At 40.2% G+C, this 22,143-nt stretch overlaps 1 protein-coding gene across 10 annotated transcripts in view; it reads right to left on the bottom strand.

Annotated features, from left to right (window-relative positions):
* Nucleotides 1–19,326, bottom strand: part of LOC139932372 (uncharacterized) — a 42,932-nt gene extending 23,606 nt beyond the window's left edge. For 9 of the 10 annotated variants that reach the window (XM_078289513.1, XM_078289515.1, XM_078289518.1 and 6 more), the window contains exons 1-3: nt 19,175–19,326; nt 2,969–3,402; nt 1,110–2,775 (exon numbers count right to left, since the gene is read on the bottom strand). In XM_078289513.1, the coding sequence (XP_078145639.1) occupies nt 1,110–2,775; nt 2,969–3,359 (2,057 nt within the window). In that variant the 5' untranslated portion in view covers nt 3,360–3,402; nt 19,175–19,326. The remainder of the gene's footprint in view (nt 1–1,109; nt 2,776–2,968; nt 3,403–19,174) is intronic. The other variant, XM_078289520.1, reaches the window with a different exon arrangement.
* Nucleotides 19,327–22,143: the final 2,817 nt, after the last annotated feature.

Below are 22,143 nucleotides of genomic sequence, written 5' to 3'. Positions count from 1 at the left end.
GCTAAAGGGGTATGTGAAAAAGGCCCCGTCTTGAAGCGACTCTTCCCCTTTTCCCCTCCATTCCCCCTACACTCTCTCTCTTTACCCAAATTTTGGGCCAATCAGAGCCCAGTTTACGAACTTGCCCAATCTTCCTCCATCAGACTAGAAGTTGGAGATTACACAGAAAGACACTCGTCAGCAACATCCGACTAATTTATTTATTGTAAATACGCCCAATTGTTTCCTGGTGTGAAGTGCATCCAATTTAAAGTGAGTGAAGAATATTTGTAATGTTAGTTTATTACTTGTGTTTCGTACTAGCATTGTTAACTGACCCAAGCTAAGAGTCCACATGCCACTTCATTCCATATCACAGCAACTAATACTTACATTTGTATACTTTTGTGTTACTGGAATTTGATTCTGATAATATTACCCTTGTGTGCGCACAAACACAGTAATAGTTCATTTGTAGCGGCTTTTATTGTGTATTCTACTGTCAGGGGCCCAGCAGTATGTTTCCTTGCAAGTCCTGTCAATCATCTTATTTGATTATATTGCATGTCTTTGGACTATGCAAGTTTATTTACAATCAAATTATTTACTTGTGTTGTTCATTTTCACTTTAATTTATTTACCAATGTTGTGTATTGGTTATTCAAGCTATTTACTTGTTCTGTGTATTCATCACCTTCTGTCTACAGAACCACTGATACACCAAGAAAATTGTGGTGTATGAACCACGTGTGGTTGGGGTGGAGGACAAATAAAGTTTTAAAAGTGAGACGGCATCTGGGTGATTCTAACCGATTACCTGCAGTGAGCGAGCCTTCCAACCCAGCAAAAAGTCAGATAGAAGAGAATCAGCTATAGTCAGCTAGTACTTCATTACAAGTGCTAGTACCACATATTATTTTGGCATCTTCAACACCTCCTGGGTTAATTAGTAGACATGAGAAGTTAGATGTTAAGATTATCAATTCTCTCATACAGTGAGGAAATTTTGTATATTATATTCTTCAAAACATGAGGCAATTCAAATAGGTGATCCAAGCAGTGTCTGAGTGGTACCAGAGTAATCTAGTTGTAGCCTAAGCAATTCTGTGAAAATCAAAATGCTCACCCACCATTGGACATTCTTGAGGCAGCCGGATATTAGTTTCAATCCTTGTTCTGATATCATCACGTCCTCAAGGTTCAGCCTTATTTTTCTCTCCTTAGACTGACTGATTACATAGGACACAGCACAGCAATGGTAAGGATCAAGACTCTCTTCACTCAAATCAAGACAATAGTCCAGTTTGTCCAGAAGGTAGAGGCAGGCTTCAGTCGACTGAGATTCATACAGGCATTGGCATAAGAACAGTATATTGATATCAAGCCCACTGCCCTCAGTGTCACTGTGATCTTGGTTAAGTAGGCAAGGGACAAATTTGTTTACCACTTCTTTGAAGAGCCAGTTGGATGTTTCCTTGACCTGCTCAGCTGGAATCAGACACTTCAACATGTCTAGATTCTTGTCATTCAACAATCCACAAATGAAAGGGACCAAATGTTTCATGTGTTTCGTCCCCTCAGTCAGGCACTGTTGTACAACACCTGGGAATTCTTCTGGATTCTTCAAGAGCCACAGCCCTGCAAAAAACTCCTGCATCGTGTAGTGGAGAAACGCAGATGAGGTTTTCCTGTCAGTAGGACCGACGCGAACTTCAAGTGTCTTCAGAAAGCCAAAATGAACACAGCTGTCTTCACATCTGTCTTCTTCCAAGTTCACAGATTTTGCTTGAGTTGCACGAAAAGCAACCTCAGCCAGAGACAGTATTGCCTCACACTTGTTGCTGATATAGCGATTAAGATGTTTATTTTTTGTTTTGCCATTGTTTATTTGAACGCAAAAACGCAGGATGTTGATATATATTTCAGTTACCGTGCATGGTTGTTGAGAATCTTTTGAAGTCTTAAAAGAAAAGCAGGCAACCACCATCAGTGCATACATCGGGACATGGCAAAGAGTGAACAACTCCAAGTTGTTCAAAATGCTGCTCAAGTGCTCAGTGCTGAGCATTTCAGATAAGTATGCTTTGATGGACTGTTGGCTGAAGCCTTTTACCTCCACTCTGAGAGAAGCCCAGTCTAACAGGAAGTCTTCTGACTCAACCTCTGGTCTGCACGTCATCACAATCTTTGCATCAGGTAGAAGGTCCTTCTCTACAAGTCCCTGCACCACTGGCAAAGACGAGAGATCTGTGACTCCGTCAAAAATGATAAGAACATTTTCAGAGTTCTTCTTTATGTCCTGTAAGACCTCTTCTTTGCCTTCATCTGGTTCTCTGAACACACTGAAAAGAAGGTCCTCCAAACTCATGGTACTTGTGATGTGGGATGTTGCTCTCATGTCAAAATAAAACATGTAGTCTAGTTCCTTGTTATCTCTTTCTGCCCACAGTTTCAACATTTGATGGGTGACTGCTGTCTTCCCAATGCCAGGCTTACCAACCAAGAGGATGTTTTTCTCATCTGTTTTCAGCAGGTCACTGGGGGAAATTCCTTTTTTCTCCTCAGGGATGTATGTCCTTAGCTTTTTAGAACGAATTTTCTTGCTTTTTTTGCTCTTGGCACTTTTTATTTTAGATGGGGCAATATTTCCTTGTGTGTCTAATACAAGCGAAGTGTAAGACAGATTAGGGTTCGTATTGTTTAATAGGACTGCTTTGCTTTGGATCCATGAACCATCTGATATCTTTTGTGCTTTTGACTTCAACTTTGCCTGGTATTTGTGGCATGGTTTTGGGCCTGAAAGGAAAGTAATAATAAATGAATTAACTGTGAATTGACTGATGAGCCCTTGCACGGTATCGTTAAATTAATCATGGATTAATAATTCCACACTGATAAATCAATATTCAAAATGCATAATATGTAATCATCACATCAGTGTTCAATAATGAAAATATTACACATAACCAATCACCAATCTTTGAAATACCTTTTAAGTAGGTCACATCCACCTCTGTGTCCTCCCTGAAAGGAAAGCAGCTGATCCAGTAGTGCAGGTCAGACTCGCTGCTCTGAGTAGAGGCCAAACCTGGTTTTCCAGGTAGAGGGGGTGGCCTCTCTAAGGTCCTCTTCCTCGTCATGTCAATAATCTTTAGTAACTCATAGCAGGCGTCTTCCCCTTTGTTTATGACCCAGTCCAGTATCTTTCTGGTTTTGTCGAAGTCATCAGTCTCTGTCTGTATTTTACTGACCTCTTCCTCATTGAGAACTCCTTGCTGATGAAGGTTCTCCACAATAACTGACAGACTCTGTAATCTTCCCACCAGGTGGCCTCTGGCCCTCCTGATGTATTCTAAGGCCGACTGACTTGTAGAAGCCATGTACCCTTATTTTCCAACATGCACACAGGCCCAACTCAGTGATCTAGAAAAAATAAAACTTAATGTAAATATCACACAATATGTCTGCCAATATTGCATTATCGATTGTGAAATTCTGAAATCTTTCACAGAATAATTGGAAAAGGTTTTTTCAATACAGTCTGAAGATACACAGAGTAGCTACTTGTTGGAGGCATAATGAGCTATGAGCTATGGTTAAAACTTGGGAAAAAGGGAGTTAAACGTATGAAAATAATGAAAGTAAAATGATTTATATAAAACGGTATACAAACATGCTATGGTGAATATGGTATGGTTAAATATGAATGTTGAATGATTTCTGTATGCTTATGCCGGTGCTCCCCCTTGGATCAGCCCTGCTACTGCATGTATGTTGTTTATTTAATTAAAGGATTTAATGACACCTGGGGAAGGACACCTGGTGAGACGGGGGAGCGGAACAGTTTTTCAACCGCAAATTATAGAAAGTATACCGCTGAATTAGTGATTAAGTTTTGGTTATTTTGAATGTCAGTTGAAGAATATTTTCGTTAAAATCTTTTGTTAATAAAATACCTTTGTTGACTTTGGATCCGCGGTTATCGTTTTGATTGCGTGTCATCAACCCCGCTCAAGCAGTGGCTTATTGTACGTGGGAATTGTTGAAGCCACTACACAAGTCGAAAAACTCCACCAGGACTAAGAAGAAACACACACCGTTTGCATTGGAAAAGAGGGACATGCCGGAGCGGACAGATTGGGCCGGTCGTGAGTAAAATGAATCCGCATACTACGCTATTAATGGAATGTCGGAATGTTTGATGAACATGAACTTGCAAACGGCGATCTGAGCAGGCTGTGGAAGGAGTGTAAATAAACTTGTTTGTGCAGCAAAGGACGTTGACCGTGTTTAAGGATATTGTTGACTGTGCTGTATGAAACACATTAAAGGAGCGCAGCACAAAGACGTCTGCAACGCACAGCCTAAAACCAAACGGTCATAATAAAGATTATAAACATGACGGACAACGCTGAGACCTCTGCTGAGGCAGAAGTATTGTTAAAATCACTCAAAGCAACCCACAGGGGAAAACTAGGATCATGTACAAGAAAAATGAATGAAATAAAGGCTTTGCTGGTGGATGGTGGAAATGTTGATTATGTCAATGAAGGTTTGGAAACATTTGATCAAACTGTCGATGGTTTCAATAAAGTTCATCAGTCTGTGCAAATGCTCTTATCAGAGGAGGAGAGAGAGGAGGATCATGTGGACTGGTATGAGCCATGAATGATTAATTTCAAATACTTTGTGAAAGAGGTTGAACTATGGAAAAGAGAACAAATTGCACAGACAAGGATTGACCCCCAGGACAGCATTTCTAATGTGTCACGAAAATCAAAAGGATCAAAGGCCTCCTCCATGGAGCTGGACACAGAAATTGCAGCATCAGCTGCTAAAATAAAAGTTCTCCAAAGCCTTGAAATAGATGATCAAACTCACCAAAGCCTTGAAATGGATGATCAAACTCAAGAAGATGGAATGAATGCTTATTTGGAAGCCAGCAAACAGAAGAACATAGACTTTTTGGATCCTGAGGTCTCGATTGTGGAGTTTATGCAAATGGGTGCAGTGCCCAAAACACCACTTCAGAAATCTGTTCGGAACATGGATTTTCAGAAAACTGTTCTGGACCAACGCAGCCCTCAGCAACCAACAAAACAGTCTAAACCTTCCAGAATGCACAGTATGGATAATTCAGCCCACAGACATGATGCTCATGATAACCTCAGCACTGTTATGCAAAGACAGAGAGACATTGCTGACCTTATCGTCATGCAGCAAAAACTAGCCTTACTACCGGCTAGGGAAATTACAGTGTTTGATGGGGATTCGCTGACATATCAATCTTTTATGCAGGCACTTGAATACCTAATTGAGGATAAAACCAGTAGCAGTCAGGACAGGCTCTACTTTCTGGAGCAGTACACCACCGGCTAGCCCAGAGACCTTGTCCGCAGCTGTCTGCATATGGATGCACGCAGAGGGTACACAGAAGCCAAACGGCTATTAAAGGAGCACTTTGGGGACGAAATCAAAGTATCCAGCGCTTATTTGGAAAAGTCATTGAACTGGACAGCCATTAAAGCTGATGATGGAAAAGCGCTTCATGCTTAGGCAATGTACTTAAGAGGATGCTGTAATGTTATGCAGGATTTACAGTATATGGATGAACTTGATATTCCCTCCAATTTAAGGTCAATTGCATCCAAACTTCCTTACAAGCTGCGGGAAAGATGGCGAACGACAGCCTATGACGTTTTACAAAAAACTAACAGGAGAGCTACATTCCAGCACCTTGTGGAATTCATGGAAAAGCAAGCCAAAATACTCCTGGACCCATTGTTTGGGGATATACAAGACCACCACCTCTCCATCAAAAGGATGGTCACAAAGAACCAAACAGTGAATCTTAGAACACCTAAGTGCAAAAGCAGCAGCTTCGCCACTATAGTGGCATTAGCAAATGACGTTGAAGGCAGCACTGCACTTTCAAATACAGCACAGCATTGCATATTCAAACAACAGCCACAAGGTAGCGGCCCTGCTTCTTCATGCAGAGCCGCTCATTGTTTTGGATGTTTAATAAAGGGTCATCTGAGCAAGAACTGCAAAAAAAGGCTGACATGTCAAAAGTGTTAAAGGAGTCACCCAACCATACTACACATAGAGAGTATGGAAACCACAAACCAAGAACTTCAACGAACGCCTAGCCCCACTGAAACGAAAGAAACTTCAGTCAGCAGTGCACTTGTTTCAGCAGGTGAAGCAACTGGGGCCGGTAAGGATTGTGCACTAGCCATAGTGCCAGTCCGAGTCAAGGTTGATAAAGGAAATAAGTTCTTCTCGACCTATGCATTCCTTGATCCCGGCAGCTCAGCGTCATTTTGCACGGAGAATCTAATGAAGCAGCTGAATCCTAAAGCACGGAGAACAACAGTTCTCCTACGGACAATGGGTCAGGAAAGACCTGTAAAGAGTTATGAGCTCACAGGATTGGAGATAGGCAACTTAGAGGGCAGTACCTACCTTGACCTACCAAAGGTGTATACACAAAGTAAGATAAATGTCTCAAAAGAAAACATACCTACCCAAAAGGATCTGGAAAGATGGCCTTATCTAAGCGGGATACAGCTGAATGAAATTGATGCCGACGTTGAACTTTTGATAGGAATTGATGTTCCTAAGGCAATGGAACCCTGGGACATAATTAACAGTCAAGGAAATGGACCATATGCAGTCAAAACATTGTTTGGATGGGTGTTAAATGGTCCACTCTATTCTTGCACTGCTGTGGAATCTGGACCCGTGGTGGTGATGGCAAATCGGATATCAATTGCTAATCTGAAGGATCTCCTCATCATGCAATATAATCAGGACTTCTCTGAAAAGGAGTATGAAGAGAAGAATGAAATGTCGATCTCCGCGACCTGAGGATAAGTTTGGAATTCAGCCAAGCTCAAATTGATGATCTGAGGAAGGAGAATGACTCATTGAAAGGTACTGTGGCTACTATTCAGAGAACAATGGGGAATGTCATGAAAGAAAACAAACAGCTTAAGGAAACGTTGCTTGACGTGCAGAGTAGATCGATGCGGGATAATCTGATTTTTTCGGGGATTCCTGAGAGAGACAATGACGACTCAGAGCAAACCATACGGGATTTCATGTGCCAACAACTGAAATTATCCCAGGAATCAGTACAAGACATCTCCTTCTCGAGGGTCCATAGGCTGGGTAAGAAGGAGAGGAATAAAACTCGCCCCATCATCGCTCGGTTCGAGCATTTCAAACAAAAGGAGCTAGTGAAGACCCGAGGCAAGGCCCTTAAGGGTACAAACTTTTGGATGAATGATCAATTCCCAATGGAGATTAATGAGAGGCGGCGAAAGCTTACTCCCATCTTTAGGGAACATAGGATTAAAAACCATAAAGTTTCCTTAGTTGTGGACAAATTATATATTGATGGGCAGTTGTACAGAGATTCAGAGATCACTCCGTGGCTGTTTTAAAGTTTTGACTGCCTTGTCTGTCTGTTTTATCTTTTAGAATGAAAACGCGACCTAGTCATACTGACTCTATTAATTTACACTTGTCAAAGAAAGGTTTACATATCGCTCATGTGAATGTGAACAGTTTGGTAAATAAGGTGGATGAGATACTAAATGTTGTCCAGAAGAATAATCTGCATGTGCTTGCTATTACTGAGACTCATCTTGACCAAACCATAACAAATGGACAAATTGATTTGAAAGGATACAATATTATAAGGAAGGACAGGAACAGAAGAGGAGGAGGTGTTGCCCTATATATTCAAGAGCATCTGCTGTTCAAAGTGCGGGATGATCTATGTGTGAATGGACTAGAGATCCTGTGGATTCAAATTCACCTCCCTTTCCAACAACCAACGTTAATTGGATGTGTTTATAGGCCCCCAAAATCAAACACATTATACCTGGATAAAATATGTGAAAGTATTGATCTTGCTCTGGATGAAAGGAAGGAATTATTTATGCTTGGGGACTATAATATTGACTGGAAAAGCAGTCACTCTGATGGGAACAAGACTAAGTTTACTCAATATATAGAGAGTCGTAATTTATTTCAAATGGTACAGGATATCACAAGGTCCTCAAGAAACAAATTTGGGCACAGAACTGAAAGTATTATTGATCTGATATTCTGTAATGCTCCGAATAAATGCTCAAATGTTAAATCTGTCCCGTTATCGTGGACAGATCATAATATTGTGTGCATTACTAAATACACCAAAGTGCCAAAAAGACCTCCTAGAGTGACTATAAGACGGAGTTTTAAAAAATTTAACTTAGAAGACTACCAGACAGATTTGGCCGCTGTTCCATGGGACCTTGTGTATCTTGAGGATGATTTGGATTGTGCTGTTGATTGTTTTACGAAATTGTTTACTGATGTTGTTGAGTACCATGCTCCTATAAGGAAAAGTACAATTAAAGCCAAATCATCCCCCTGGATTGACCAACAACTAAGAGAAGCAATATCTCAGAGGGATGAGGCAAAAACTGTAGCATCTAGGTCAAGATTAGATTCAGATATTATGCTATATAGAAAATGCAGAAATTTTGTTGTAAAATTGAATCGTCAGAAAAAGACCCTATATTATAAAACAGCTTTTGAGGGATGCAGAAACAATTCAAAACAGATATGGCATACAGTGAATGGTTTGCTTGGTAGGTCAAATAGTACAAGTCCTGTTAGTGTGGAGGTTGATGGAAAGATTAGAACAAAACCAGTAGACATTGCCAATTACTTTGCTGACTATTTTGAATCAAAGATAAATGATCTCAGGTCCAATATGAATAACAATGCCTCAAATGAATTACTGGTAGGTGAAGTAGACAAAAAGATTATGAAGGGGAAAAAATTCAGTTTTGTATTACCAGATATATCATTAGATGACATTGAGAAAATCTTGATTTCACTTCCTGATAATAAATCCCCAGGGTACGATCTTATTGACAACAAATTGTTGAAATCTGCAGCCCCATATATTGCTAGACCTGTAAAGTATCTATTTGATCTTTCTTTGCAACAAGGAAAGTTTCCCACAGAATGGAAACATGCAAAAATCTGCCCCATTCCTAAGGATGCTAAAATAGCTTTTACTGCACCCAACAGTCGCCCAATTAGCTTACTCTCCTCCTTAAGCAAAATTTTGGAAAGAGTAGTAAGTGATCACATTTGGAAATATATGGAAACTAATAACCTTCTAACCCATGCTCAACATGCATATCGTAAAAATCATTCTACTGAAACCGCTCTGTTACATATGACGGATGAGTGGCTAAGTGCCCTGGATCAAGGTAAACTTGTGTCGTTACTTCTTCTTGATTTCACTGCAGCGTTCGATTTGATAGACCACACAATTCTACTTAAAAAATTAATTAATTATGGCTTCAGTAAGAATGCTATTAATTGGATGAAATCTTATTTAAACGGTAGAAAGCAATCTATTTATGTTAATGGATCCTTTTCTTCTCCACGTATGATTACCTGTGGCATCCCACAAGGGAGTTGCCTCGGACCATTGTTATTTATTATATACACAAATGATCTTCCCTTAGTGTTAGCCAACTCAAATGCACATATGTTTGCAGATGATACAACCATCACTGCAGTGGCAGATTCACAAACTCAGTTGCATGAATATTTATCAAATGATTTTAAATGTGTCATCAAATGGGTGGAAAACAATAAATTGGCATTAAATGTAAATAAAACGAAAAATATGATTATATGTACTACAAGAAAGAGGAAGAAATTGAAGCCATGGTATTTAACATATGGCAGTGTTCAAATTAAAGAGGTTACAGAAGTCAAATTATTGGGAGTTAAAATACAAAACAATCTCTCATGGACGGCTCATATTACAGATCTTTCTAAAAGAGTGATGAAAATGGCAGGAATGGTTGGACGAATTGCAAAGTTTTTATCTAAAGACATTCTAAAGGTAATATCTCATAGTCTAATCTATAGTCACATTAATTATTGCTGTGCAGTGTGGGGCAATGCAGCTCAGAGAGATATGAGGAGACTGCAGATCACACTTAACAAGGCAGCAAGAATGGTCTTAAAGTGTGGGTTTGAAAAAGGAGTGAGTGAACTACATATTACAATGGGATGGCCCACAGTAGTAGAGCATGTGAGACAACATTCTATAGTACTAATTTCAAAAATTCAAAAGTTTAAAAAGCCAGTTAGTATTAAGGACAAACTGCTATTAGTACGTGATAAACATCAAGTTAACATAAGAATAAGAGATAAAAATCATTATGTACTACCAAAAATAAAAACTGAAATGGGAAGACGGACTTTTATTTTCAGAACTGTTAAATTATGGAATTCATTACAATAACTCACTCAAGAACAGTACGGCAGCTGGATTGTTGATTGCAAGATTTCAAGATTTAAATGTAGTTATCATCACACTATTGTATTGCACTGTCAGTAGGTTTGTAGAGTGAACACATGTAGATTAATATGTGTATATATGTAGGTCCATACGGGATAAGTGTCAATGTATGTAGGTTATAGGTGCCATGCATGTATGTATATGATATATGTGTGTCAATAATTATGTGTTGTATAATATGAATTATTGTATGCTTAAATGTTTTTAATGTGGACTCTTGGAAGATTAGCCAATAGGCTAAAAGAGATCCAAATAAAATCAAATCAAATCAAATGTCAGATGAGGACAAAAAGTTCATAGAGATAGCATCAACCTCAGTAGTTCTCAAAGATGGACACTACCACCTACCCTTGCCTTTTCGCAATAAAGACAGAGTTATGCCTGACAACTATGAAGTGGCAGAACAACGTACTCTAAATCTTCTTAAGAAGTTTAAAAGAGATGCAGGATACGCTGTGGAATATAAAAACTTTATGGATGATGTGCTCAAAAAAGGTTATGCAGAGAAAGTGCCACCAGAACAGCTTCATCGGAAAGACGGACAGGTATGGTACATACCTCACCATGGTGTTTACCATCAACAAAAGGGCAAACTTAGAGTCATGTTCGACTGTGCTTCATCATGCAAAGGCATATCTCTCAACAGGGAAGTCCTCCAAGGTCCTGACCTGACGAACACTCTCATCGGAGTTCTGCTCAGATTCCGCCAAGAACAAATTGCTTTCATGGCAGACATCGAAGCAATGTTCTACCAAGTGCAAGTCCATGACAATCACAGGGACTTCCTCAGGTTTCTGTGGTGGCCTGGTGGAGACACTAACAAACCCTTGGAGGCATATAGAATGAAGGTCCACCTCTTTGGCGCTGTGTCTTCTCCTAGCTTCGCTAATTTTGCTCTAAGATAAACAGCAGAAGACAACAGCTACAAGTATGAGAAAGAGGTAACTGAGACAATCAAATGCAACTTCTACGTCGACGATTGCCTCAAGTCAGTGGTCACAGTGGAACAAGCTATTAAGCTTATCAGGGACCTCAGAGATGCATGCACTCAGGGAGGCTTCTCATTAACCAAATGGGATGAAATCATCCCAGAAGAATTTTCTAAGCAATGGCAGAGATGGATTACAGAGTTGGGTCAGCTAAACAGATTTCAAGTGGACAGGTGTATGAAACCTGAGAATTTTGGCCCCATCAGGACTGCAGAGCTCCATCACTTCTGTGACGCAAGTGAATTGGGTTACGGCACTGTAAGCTATCTCAGGTTCACAAACATGAATGGGAAGGGTCCATGTCGCATTTGTTTTGGTGAAATCCAGAGTGACTCCACTCAAACAGATTACGATCCCCGGGTTGGAGCTTGCTGCAGCAACACTTGCAGTAAAAGTGGACAGGATGTTGAAAAGGGAGCTCTAAGTGGAACTTAAAGACTCTACTTTCTGGACAGATAGCACGTCTGTGCTGGGATATATCCACAATCAAACAAAAAGATTCCATACTTTCGTGGCTAACAGAGTTTCAGTGATCCGTGATCTATCTCAAGAGAAGCAATGGAGACATGTGGGCTCCAAGGACAACCCAGCTGATGACGCATCGCGTGGGCTGCACGTGGAACCCAGAGGATCCAGAGGTTAAAAAAGATGTTTCTGTTAACAGTGTGAGCATTGAAGAGAAAGATCCAACCAGCAAATTGATTGAGTATTACTCCTCATGGAGCAGACTGCAGAGAGGTGTTGCTTGGATATTAAAATTGAGAGGACTTCTTCTTCTGTTAAGTCAAAGAAAGAAAACTGCAAAAGCTGAGCTAAGCTCAGGTTGGACGCTCCTGAAAACCTTAAAGGACAAAATGTACCAGCTCAAGGTGACATGTGGAACACAAAATCTGTCCGTAGAGGACATAAGAGAAGCAGAACAGTCAATCATTTGCTTCGAGCAAAGACGTTACTTTTCTCAGGAACTTGCACTCTTGGAGAATGGGAGGCAAGTGAAAGCAAGCAGCTCCATCTGTAAACTAGATCCAATTGTGGATGAAGGCGTGTTGAGAGTGGGAGGACGGATAAGCAAATTAGCAATGCCAATAGATTTGAAGAATCCAATCATCCTGCCCAAAGATTCTCACATATCCAAACTAATTTTACACCATATCCATCTGCAGATTGGACACTCAGGGAGAAGCCACATGCTCTCCAGTCTGCATCAAAGATTCTGGTTGCCTCGTGCCAACTCGTCTGCCAGAAAAATTATTAAGAACTGTGTTTTCTGCCGACGAATGCAAGCAACAGTTGTTGAGCAGAAAATGGCTGACCTTCCAGACGATTGGGTTTCTCCAGATCTACCACCCTTTACCCATGTGGGTATCGACTACTTTGGACCCATAGAGGTGAGTCTGTGCACATGTGAAACGGTGGGGAGTAATCTTCACTTGCCTGGTGAGTCGAGCTGTACATTTGGAAGTAGCGAGCTCATGAAACACTGACTCTCCCAATCATGCAGCAACGAAGCAAATGGCACAATCCTAAACGGAACCTTTGCCCCAACGATCTCGTCGTCATAGTGGATGACACGGCACCAAGGAACTCTTGGCTCATGGGCCGTGTGGTAATGACACTGCCAGGGTCCAAAGGGCTTGTCCGGAGTGTCTTGGTAAAAACCAAGAGTAACATCTTACAGCGACCCATTGACAAGCTCTGCCTGCTCTTGGAAGTGATGGATTGAATGCAAGGGAGTCATGTGCTGGTAACCTCTGGCTCCCAGAATCACACATACACACACATTCCCCCCCCGACTCTTGAGCTCATACATCATACATACACACAAGCATGCCTCATACATACTTCGGAACTCTGAACTTACAATCCTATATTCAAAGGATTACATGGACTATGATGGACTATGAAAATGTTTGTATATTGATGAGTCATGTAAATCTTGTGTAATCGTGTTTGTTTTTTGGCTCCATTGAAGTATAACTAGATATTTGTTTTGCTATGGCGTCAACAATTAGGGGCCGGTATGTTGGAGCCATAATGAGCTATGAGCTATGGTTAAAACTTGGGAAAAAGGGAGTTAAACGTATGAAAATAATGAAAGTAAAATGATTTATATAAAACGGTATACAAACATGCTATGGTGAATATGGTATGGTTAAATATGAATGTTGAATGATTTCTGTATGCTTATGCCGGTGCTCCCCCTTGGATCAGCCCTGCTACTGCATGTATGTTGTTTATTTAATTAAGGGATTTAATGACACCTGGGGAAGGACACCTGGTGAGACGGGGGAGCGGAACAGTTTTTCGACCGCAAATTATAGAAAGTATACCGCTGAATTAGTGATTAAATTTTGGTTATTTTGAATGTCAGTTGAAGAATATTTTCGTTAAAATCTTTTGTTAATAAAATACCTTTGTTGACTTTGGATCCGCGGTTATCGTTTTGATTGCGTGTCGTCAACCCCGCTCAAGCAGTGGCTTATTGTACGTGGGAATTGTTGAAGCCACTACACTACACTTTGATGGAAAACATCTTACAGAAAATAAATTGAATGAAATGTCTTTATATTCATTGTGAGAGATTAAAATGCAGCCTAATTAGGTCTAAGTGACTATTTATTTCAAACCTTCTACTCTACCACACCAAAATCTAATATCTGATACAGAAATGACCATGTTATTCTGATGTTATCCTTTCACAACCAGCAAAACAATGAACAAATCAATCAGTAAGCCGATGACTATAATGATTATTTTTTCCAAATAATCCATTCTTGGCAGTATGTTGCATGATGTCCAGGCTTCTTGGCAAACTAAGTTGAACAAGGTTGACAATGCAGTATGGTAACAAATATTTACCAAATCAGCCAATTCACAAGACCAAACTAACTTTACTCTGGTGCTTTGAACACATGGCATAGACATGAACAGCGGAAGGAGTGGGAGGACGCAACCAGAAAGAAGAGGAAGACAAAAACCATGTAAGGAGACTCTCCATTAATGCCAATGTTAAAATTCACAATTCCTGTCTCTTCATAACTGATTCAGACGGCGTTAAAGTACACAGGTCTTACATGGAATGAGATCCGCACGTCTAGGTTACTATTCAGACTTGAGGCCTTTCTCAATAGGCGTTCCTGTCTGTTCTTGTGTCTTCCATGACGCGTTTCACGTAGGTATCTATCGGTCAAAAAAGCCGATACTTGAGTCATTGAAGAACGTTCTTCCCAGGAAAATAGGGCTGAAAGGGGAGGAGGGGCGATCTGATCTCCACACATTTTAGACAGTTAGGGACTGTTCGTTACTTATGAGAGGGGAGGGGGGCGCAAAACGGGGGAGGCACATAAAATAATTTTTTAAGCACTGGGGAGGGACTTACGTTTTTTATTTTGGCTTTAAGGGAGGGAGATACAACTTTAAATGGTTGTATTTTGTATTTATTTTAAATACGTTTTTTCTTTTCAAAATACGTGTTTTACCGCTGTGTGGTGACGGGACTCACTAAACTTGGTATCTCCCACCCCTACCTTAACCTCACTGGACCTCACGCCCGACTCATCAGCAGTACGGAGATGAAACGGTATACGGTATATACGGTATAAAAATGAACTTGACGTGAGAATGTGCGGGACGTCCCGCAAACTTTAGACCATGCCTACACACATTTGTCTGGCTTTGTCAGTTGGCGACGCCAAACTATGAAGTAGTGAAACTCTCCAAATGTTTCAAATTAACGTTTTCACTCAATTCACTGTGCTATGTCTATGAAGTAGTCTATATGAAAAACCATAATTATTTCCGCTGATACACCATAATAGTTTGATTACTTATGTGGATAATGTTTAACATTAGAAAGGCCAAAACCCATCTGGCATTGTTATTTTCAATTTTTAGTTCCTCCAACACTGGAGGAAAATGGTATTTTTTCCTCCTTCCATAACTTTTCCTAAATATGAGGGTTTTAAATGAATGAAAAAAGCCACTTAAGAAATAGATACAGGCACTCTCCGCTACATCGCCGCGTTGGTTTGTGTGAATGCGTCTCTCTCTCCTCCGGCTCGCTTCAAGTAGGTCTGACTTATTGAGCGCAATGAAAACCTAGTGAAACTAATTTCCCACAGATGACATCAGGCCTTACTCACAAGCCAAAACCAAGATCGCCAGTAAACTGGACAGTTTTCTTTGTTTATTTGACATGGAGATGTTAACGCACGTCGGGGAGTACAGTTGCCGAGGCGAGGCGCACAGATCCATCTCTCCTGGGAAGAAAACGCAGTGTCGGGTGGGCAGATGCACTCTGAATAAGTCCTGGAACAACTGTGTGATGTCCAAACGATTTGTGTGTAGTACCTGCTCACACAAATCACCGAAGCTGTGCGCTGACTGCGGGACTGAACGGTAAGAAAGGAAAGGCCACCCGTGCGTAAAACTAAAAAAAAAAAGCAGTGTAGAAAAAAATGCCACAAATTGCCATATTTGGAGCGACAGCGCTGCGAACACTGGACACGTCACATTATATGGTTTTGTTTTTAATCCTTGAATCAGTTCAATTGTGCAATTTTACCTTTATTTACAAAAACACTGCATGCGTAAAAGCACATTGGATATATTTGGAGAGGGGAGCACTGAACAGGCACATTCACCATCGTTTTTGACAAGAAGGTGGCAAGAGGGGCGAATTTACAGTCGTTTGCATAGTTAATTCTGGGAGGAGACAAGGCAGGGTGAGAGGCTCGTGCATGTGCGCTCAATTTCACGTTGATTGGGATGTATAAAGGAAAGGTGCGCAGGACCTGGCGCGCGCACGGTTTTATACATCTGAAAATTTCTGTGCGTACGTACTTTTCAAGTTTTGTGAGTATGCCATCTTTCAGTATGAAATCTACGCAGTCTTTTATACATGAGGCCCCAAATTCCACGTTTATCTTTCATTGCGTTTCAGATTCTCAGCGGCTGTCATACCCAGAGTGCACGTTGGCTACGTTGGCGGTGAACGCACGCGCACCGCGAGGGGAACCGTCAGGGCCTATTTTAAAAAATAATATTTAAAAAGTCATCAGTTCTAATTTTATTTTATCAATTCTTAATTTGACAATCAACATCTATGGTTGGAAAAGGTCAGCCTTTGCTTTTTATTTTCTCCAATACTACCTACCTTTGGTGTGAATATAATAAAATATGGTTATTTATGGTGGAGGGAGGGTCATGCATTTTCCCCCAGTCACTCAGGGAGGCTCAAGGAAAAATATTTGTAGCTCTGGGGAGGGTCAAGACAAAAAAAAAACAACGAAGTCACACCCCAGGTGTAACTTTTGATACACAGATTACCAATTTATGTCATAAATATAATGGAAAATACCATAATATGTGGCATTTGTAAATATAAAGGCTGCATATTACACTGTGCAGAAGCCATTTAGAACACTGACTAAATTGGACATCGCAGGCTCATTGCTACTGCACAAGATGTCAAAACACTCCTACAGATAAAAACCCACTGTGGCGGACTCTATGGACATTATTCACCATAATCTGTGGGTTTGGTTATGTTTAACACACACAGTTAGATTGTGTGCTTTTCAGGGTTAAGGAGACACGGTCCTTTTAAGAAAGTCTGGTTTTCTGAGTCTGACGTCAGCTCGACGTATGTTGTGTTTTAGAGCGCGAAGCTCTGTGGTTAAAAACAAATGACACACGAGTTGGTGTAGTCAACTAGAGAAGTTGTCCGTCTCAACTTTCCTGCCACTTCTACACCACTAACATTTAGACGATTAAATGCAAAAAAATTGGTGTAAAACTATTTCACACGTTTAAATTTACGTTTAAGCTTATTTCCTGGTTATTCTGACCAGGGGCGGTTTGAGTGATTTGGAGGCCCCAGGCAAAGACCAATGTGTGAGGCCCTTCTCCATTTTGCTTAATGCAATCATAGCTATTGAACAAAAACTATTTGGAGGCAGCTCTTTTCAGTTAACAAAGCCACAGAACTAAAGGCCAGACCCAAATGAGAATTCCAACTGTTCTAACTGAAGAACTTCAAATGACCTTCAGTCACACACACACACACACACACACACACTCAGAGCTCTTCATCTGATGCACAGCACAGCGACTGCTAGGTGTGGAGAACAGGATGAGGGCAGCAGGAAGGGATACTATACTACGGAACAATACATTGGCTCTTGTACATATGAGAATTGATAACTGGGCCGAGGTGCTATGAAACATGTCCTAGTGAGATATTACGAACGATGAGCCTCATGCAAGAACCACTCGTATTCGTTCTTAAATCACTCGTACGAGCGATTTAAGAGAACTTGCCGCATTCACCAATTTAGAATTTTCTCTTAGGTACGAACAAAATGTAGAGTGGCCCAGACCTGTCGCACGAGTCACGTATCAACCTGCCGTTCTCCAAAGCAAAAAAAAACCTTTGTTGTTGACTAATAGATTGTATCTCTGTCACTTTGAAGAAATTTTGAGTTTGAATATATAAATGACACTCTAATGTATAATCATGTTGAGATTAACTACAGTGGTTATGGTCACAGGAAAAATAGCAATCTCATAAATATCCATACATAGTAGCCTATAAGTGCGCTCAATACAAAGAGAAAACAAAAAACACTAATAATTGGCAGGTTATTTGATAAAACACTCAGGTCAGACAAAGGCAAGGTTAGATTGTATTGGGGAAAATACATTATAGAGGGAGATGAATCTGATTTAGGCTATTTTACTCCAGTTGATAACGTTAATGTGGGTAAGTGTAAGTGAATCTAAATTTTAAAAAGAGAAATGGCTTTAGGTTTTACCATTAGAGTCATGCATAAGTCTATATCTTCACATGCTGCAGCAGCTTGCAAGTCTCTGTCCAATTATGGCAGGTATCGGCCTATTCTTTCATCTGTCTGTAACGGAGAATTCCTCCTGGCCCTCCTGTTGCAGTCATGGATCGTCTTGCTTTTTGCATCTAATTTCATGTCAAGCCATTTCCTTTTTTTTTTTATTTCTGTGACGTGCCCTAACGACAAATCACTATAGTCCTATAATATTCCTATAATACTCCGATATGGACTTACAGTGTCTGTGATACTCAGTAGTGAGTTTACAGTGACCATATCATGGTATTTTTGTCTTCTGTAGTATCACTATAATATTCCTATGGGGAATTATAGATTTGTTGGGATATTTATTTAGTATTCATCTAAAATGTAGTATAGGAATACTAGGCCTATAGTTGATTTTCGTAAGGGAACGCACAACAGACGACACTGCATTAACAGCACAAGTTATTTTCTCCCATTCCTTGGCTTTAGCAGGGCCTTTGATTCCACTATTGAATTATATTAAATATTATATGCTTTGGTTGACTTATTTCTGATAGTAGGACTTCAGTCTCAGAGCCGGTAGACTTCTTCTTAGTCTTCCGTGTCATTTTTATGAATGAAGCTTCCCGACATATGGGCCGGACCCCTAACCTTATTTGGCATTATTGGGGCGTCAATTATGCAAATTCACAATTCAAACAGGTGGAATTCATTAAAAAAAAAATTCACGAGGCCCTTTGGCGGACGAGGCCCCAAGTAATTGCCTACCTATGCCTTATGGTAAAACCGCCTATGATTCTGACCAGAGTAACGCATTCCGGGTTGAACGTACAGAGGCGATTTGTAAACGGCAAAACTAACTTCCTAAACATCAACTCTTTGTAAATTACGTCTACAGAACCACTGACCGACATAATGAAGAAGACGGGATGTTTTACATCACAAGTTATATTTATAACACACTTACAGCCAATATACTTCCTTACCTCAGTGGCACATTCACAACCGCGTGTAGTCATACCGCAGAAAGAGATATGAGTCCCATTAATCTACAAGTCTGGGCGATTTAGGTAATCGATACATTTCCGTGAACTGGCTGAAAGTTTTAACATCCTAATTTTCGAAATATTTCTATCAGTCAGCGTGATGTAGGCGAACTGGTTATCGGTCTCCAGTTCTCCGGTCTGTTACTTTCTTTCTTGCCGGATGCAGGATATTCTTTTTTCTTTTCCTCCAAGTTCCACTGATATCCACAAGATGTCACCGTTAGATCAGAAAACAGAGCAACTGAAAGATGAAAGTCTCATAACAGGACTGAGATTTAAGACAGTATGATCCAGTCCTTGTCACCAGGCAGAACCGGTTAGCTGCTTTGAGAGAAACCTTATGATCTGTCCAATCTCTACGAACCAGTAATCCCTTAAAATAACCTTCCATTAATGTACATTAAGTCACCTCTTCATTCATGCAAAATCCCCTTGAAATTAATGAACAGTTATTAATGGAGGAGATCCCATCGAAACCTCTTTAAACACCCCCTTAATCTTGACTCAGGGAGACAGGAACTTTTCCATTAATTTCCACTTAATAAATAATAAAAATTCCTTAATTATTAGTGTCTCTGTGAATCAACCCATGAATAAATCCATTATAAACCCACGATACTAACCTTACTTTATTAAAGCTATGTTATTTTTAATGGATACTTAATGTTCATGTAATGAGAAATTAAGGACATTTCAGGGATAAAATTAAGGGGTTTGGTTTTGTAATAATAATAATAATAACTTTATTTATATAGCACCTTTAAAAACAGAGTTTACAAAGTGCTTTCACAGACAAAATAAAAGCAGAATACTCAAAATATGAATTTAAAAGGCAATAAAACAATAATAAACAGGGATTAAATCCATAGGAGGACAGAGGTGGAAAAGAGCAAACATTCAAGTAAATAGTGGTATAATCGTAGGATGAAAACCAAAATAAACAGTAAAATAGAGTAAATGTAAGAGAAAATTAAGATAGAGTTAAGATAAAAGATAAAAGGCGTAAAAAAACAATAAAAAGATGATAAAAGCCGATAAAGAGACAATAAAAAGCCGATAAAAGATAAAAAAGACGATAAAAAAGACGACATCACATAAAAGCAAGTCTATAAAAATGGGTTTTAAGAAGTGATTTAAAAGAAGTCCCTGATTCTGCTAGCCTTCTCTCCTCAGGCAGGTCGTTCAGAGCCGAGGGGTCCTGATGGAAAAAGCGCGGTCACCTTTAGTTTTAAGTCTAGACTTTGGACCAGAAGGGCCCGCCTGAGGATCTGAGGCTGCACACCGGCTCATATGGGGTCAACATATCTGTGATGTAGCTCGGAGCCAGACCCAAACGTGCTTTAAAAGTGATCAGTAAAATCTTAAAATCAATTCTAAACCGAACAGGGAGCCAATGGAGAGCAGCCAGGATCGGGGTGATGTGATGTCGTCTGTCTGAACAGGAAGAAGCCGAGCTGCTGCGTTCTGAACTAGTTGGAGGCGAGAGAGTGACTTCTGGTTGATGCCAGAAAGGAGTCGAGTCGAGAGAAGATTAGGGCGTGGATTACTTTTTCCAGGTCGCTGTGTGATAGTATTGGTGTGATTCTGGAGATGGTTCTCAATTGAAGGAAGCAGGACTGGACAATTTTTTTTATCTGTGGTTTGAAGTTTAGGTCAGAGTCAAATAGTACTCCCAAGTTTCTGGCAGCGGGCTTCACATTTGCGGACAGAGGACCAAGGCCACTCTCAATATGACCGATAGAATTTGGGGGACTGAACAATAATAATTTCTGATTTTGAGTTATTGAGCTGAAGAAAATTCTGTGCCATCCAACAGTTGATATCATTGAGGCAATCTACAACAGCAGCTAGGCTGTTTGGGTCAGCAGGTCTCAGGGGAAGGTATATCTGTGTGTCGTCTGCATAATGAAAAGAGACATTGTGTCTTTGGATAATTTGGCCGTGGCAGCATGTAGATTGAGAATAAAATTGGACCTAAAATAGAACCTTGCGGGACACCACAGGTAATGTGAGTTGTAGAAGATGAGTAGTTACCTATGGTGACCGCGAAGGTTCTTTCTAAAAGGAAGGAGTAAAACCAACCAAGTGCAGTGTCCTTGATGCCAACCCAGGTGTTAAGACGGTCAATTAAAATGACGTGATCTACTGTATCAAAGGCTGCACTTAGGTCTAAAAGAATTAAAATTGCACTTTCCCCGGTCAGCTGCTAAAAGGAGGTCGTTGGTTACCTTGAGGAGGGCAGGTTCTGTACTCTGTAAAGCTCTAAAACCAGCCTGAAATTTCTCAAAGATGTTATGACACATAAAAGCTAAAAGCTGGGTTGATACCACTTTCTCTAAAACCTTTGATAAAAATGGAAGTTTAGAAATGGGCCTAAAATTGTTAAGAACAGATGGATCAAGGTTAGGTTTCTTTAAAAGAGGTTGGACCACAGCATGTTTAAAAACAGAAGGAAAAATGTCTTTCTCAAACGAGCTATTAATAATTGATAAAATACTGGGCCCAACTGTGTCAATAACCTCTTTAAGAAATTTGGTGGGGATAATATCAAGGCTGCACGTGGTTGATTTCATGTGGGATATAGTTTCAAATAAAAATGACAGTGACACAGGTTCAAAATTGCTAAAATAACTATTGATGTCCCTATTGGCATGTATAACTCGGTCAGGGGGAGTAATTTGCTGTCTTATATTCTCAACTTTATTTGTAAAAAAATTTAAAAATTCCTCGCACATCTCTGGTGAGGCATCGGTAAAATGACAGGGGGAGGGGGTGATGACGGAGTCTATTACCTTGAATAAAATCCTGGGGTTAAAATGGTTTGCTGCAGTCAGGTTAGAGAAGAAGGTTGCTCTTGCTTCTTTAACTGCCTTTTGATAATTGTGCATTGCCTCTTTCCAGATCTCATA

Source organism: Centroberyx gerrardi, chromosome 17 (assembly GCF_048128805.1).
Source record: "Centroberyx gerrardi isolate f3 chromosome 17, fCenGer3.hap1.cur.20231027, whole genome shotgun sequence".
Taxonomy (NCBI): Eukaryota; Metazoa; Chordata; class Actinopteri; order Beryciformes; family Berycidae; genus Centroberyx; species Centroberyx gerrardi.
Note: the sequence above shows the minus strand (reverse complement) of the source record. Positions and strands in the feature narration are given on the sequence as shown.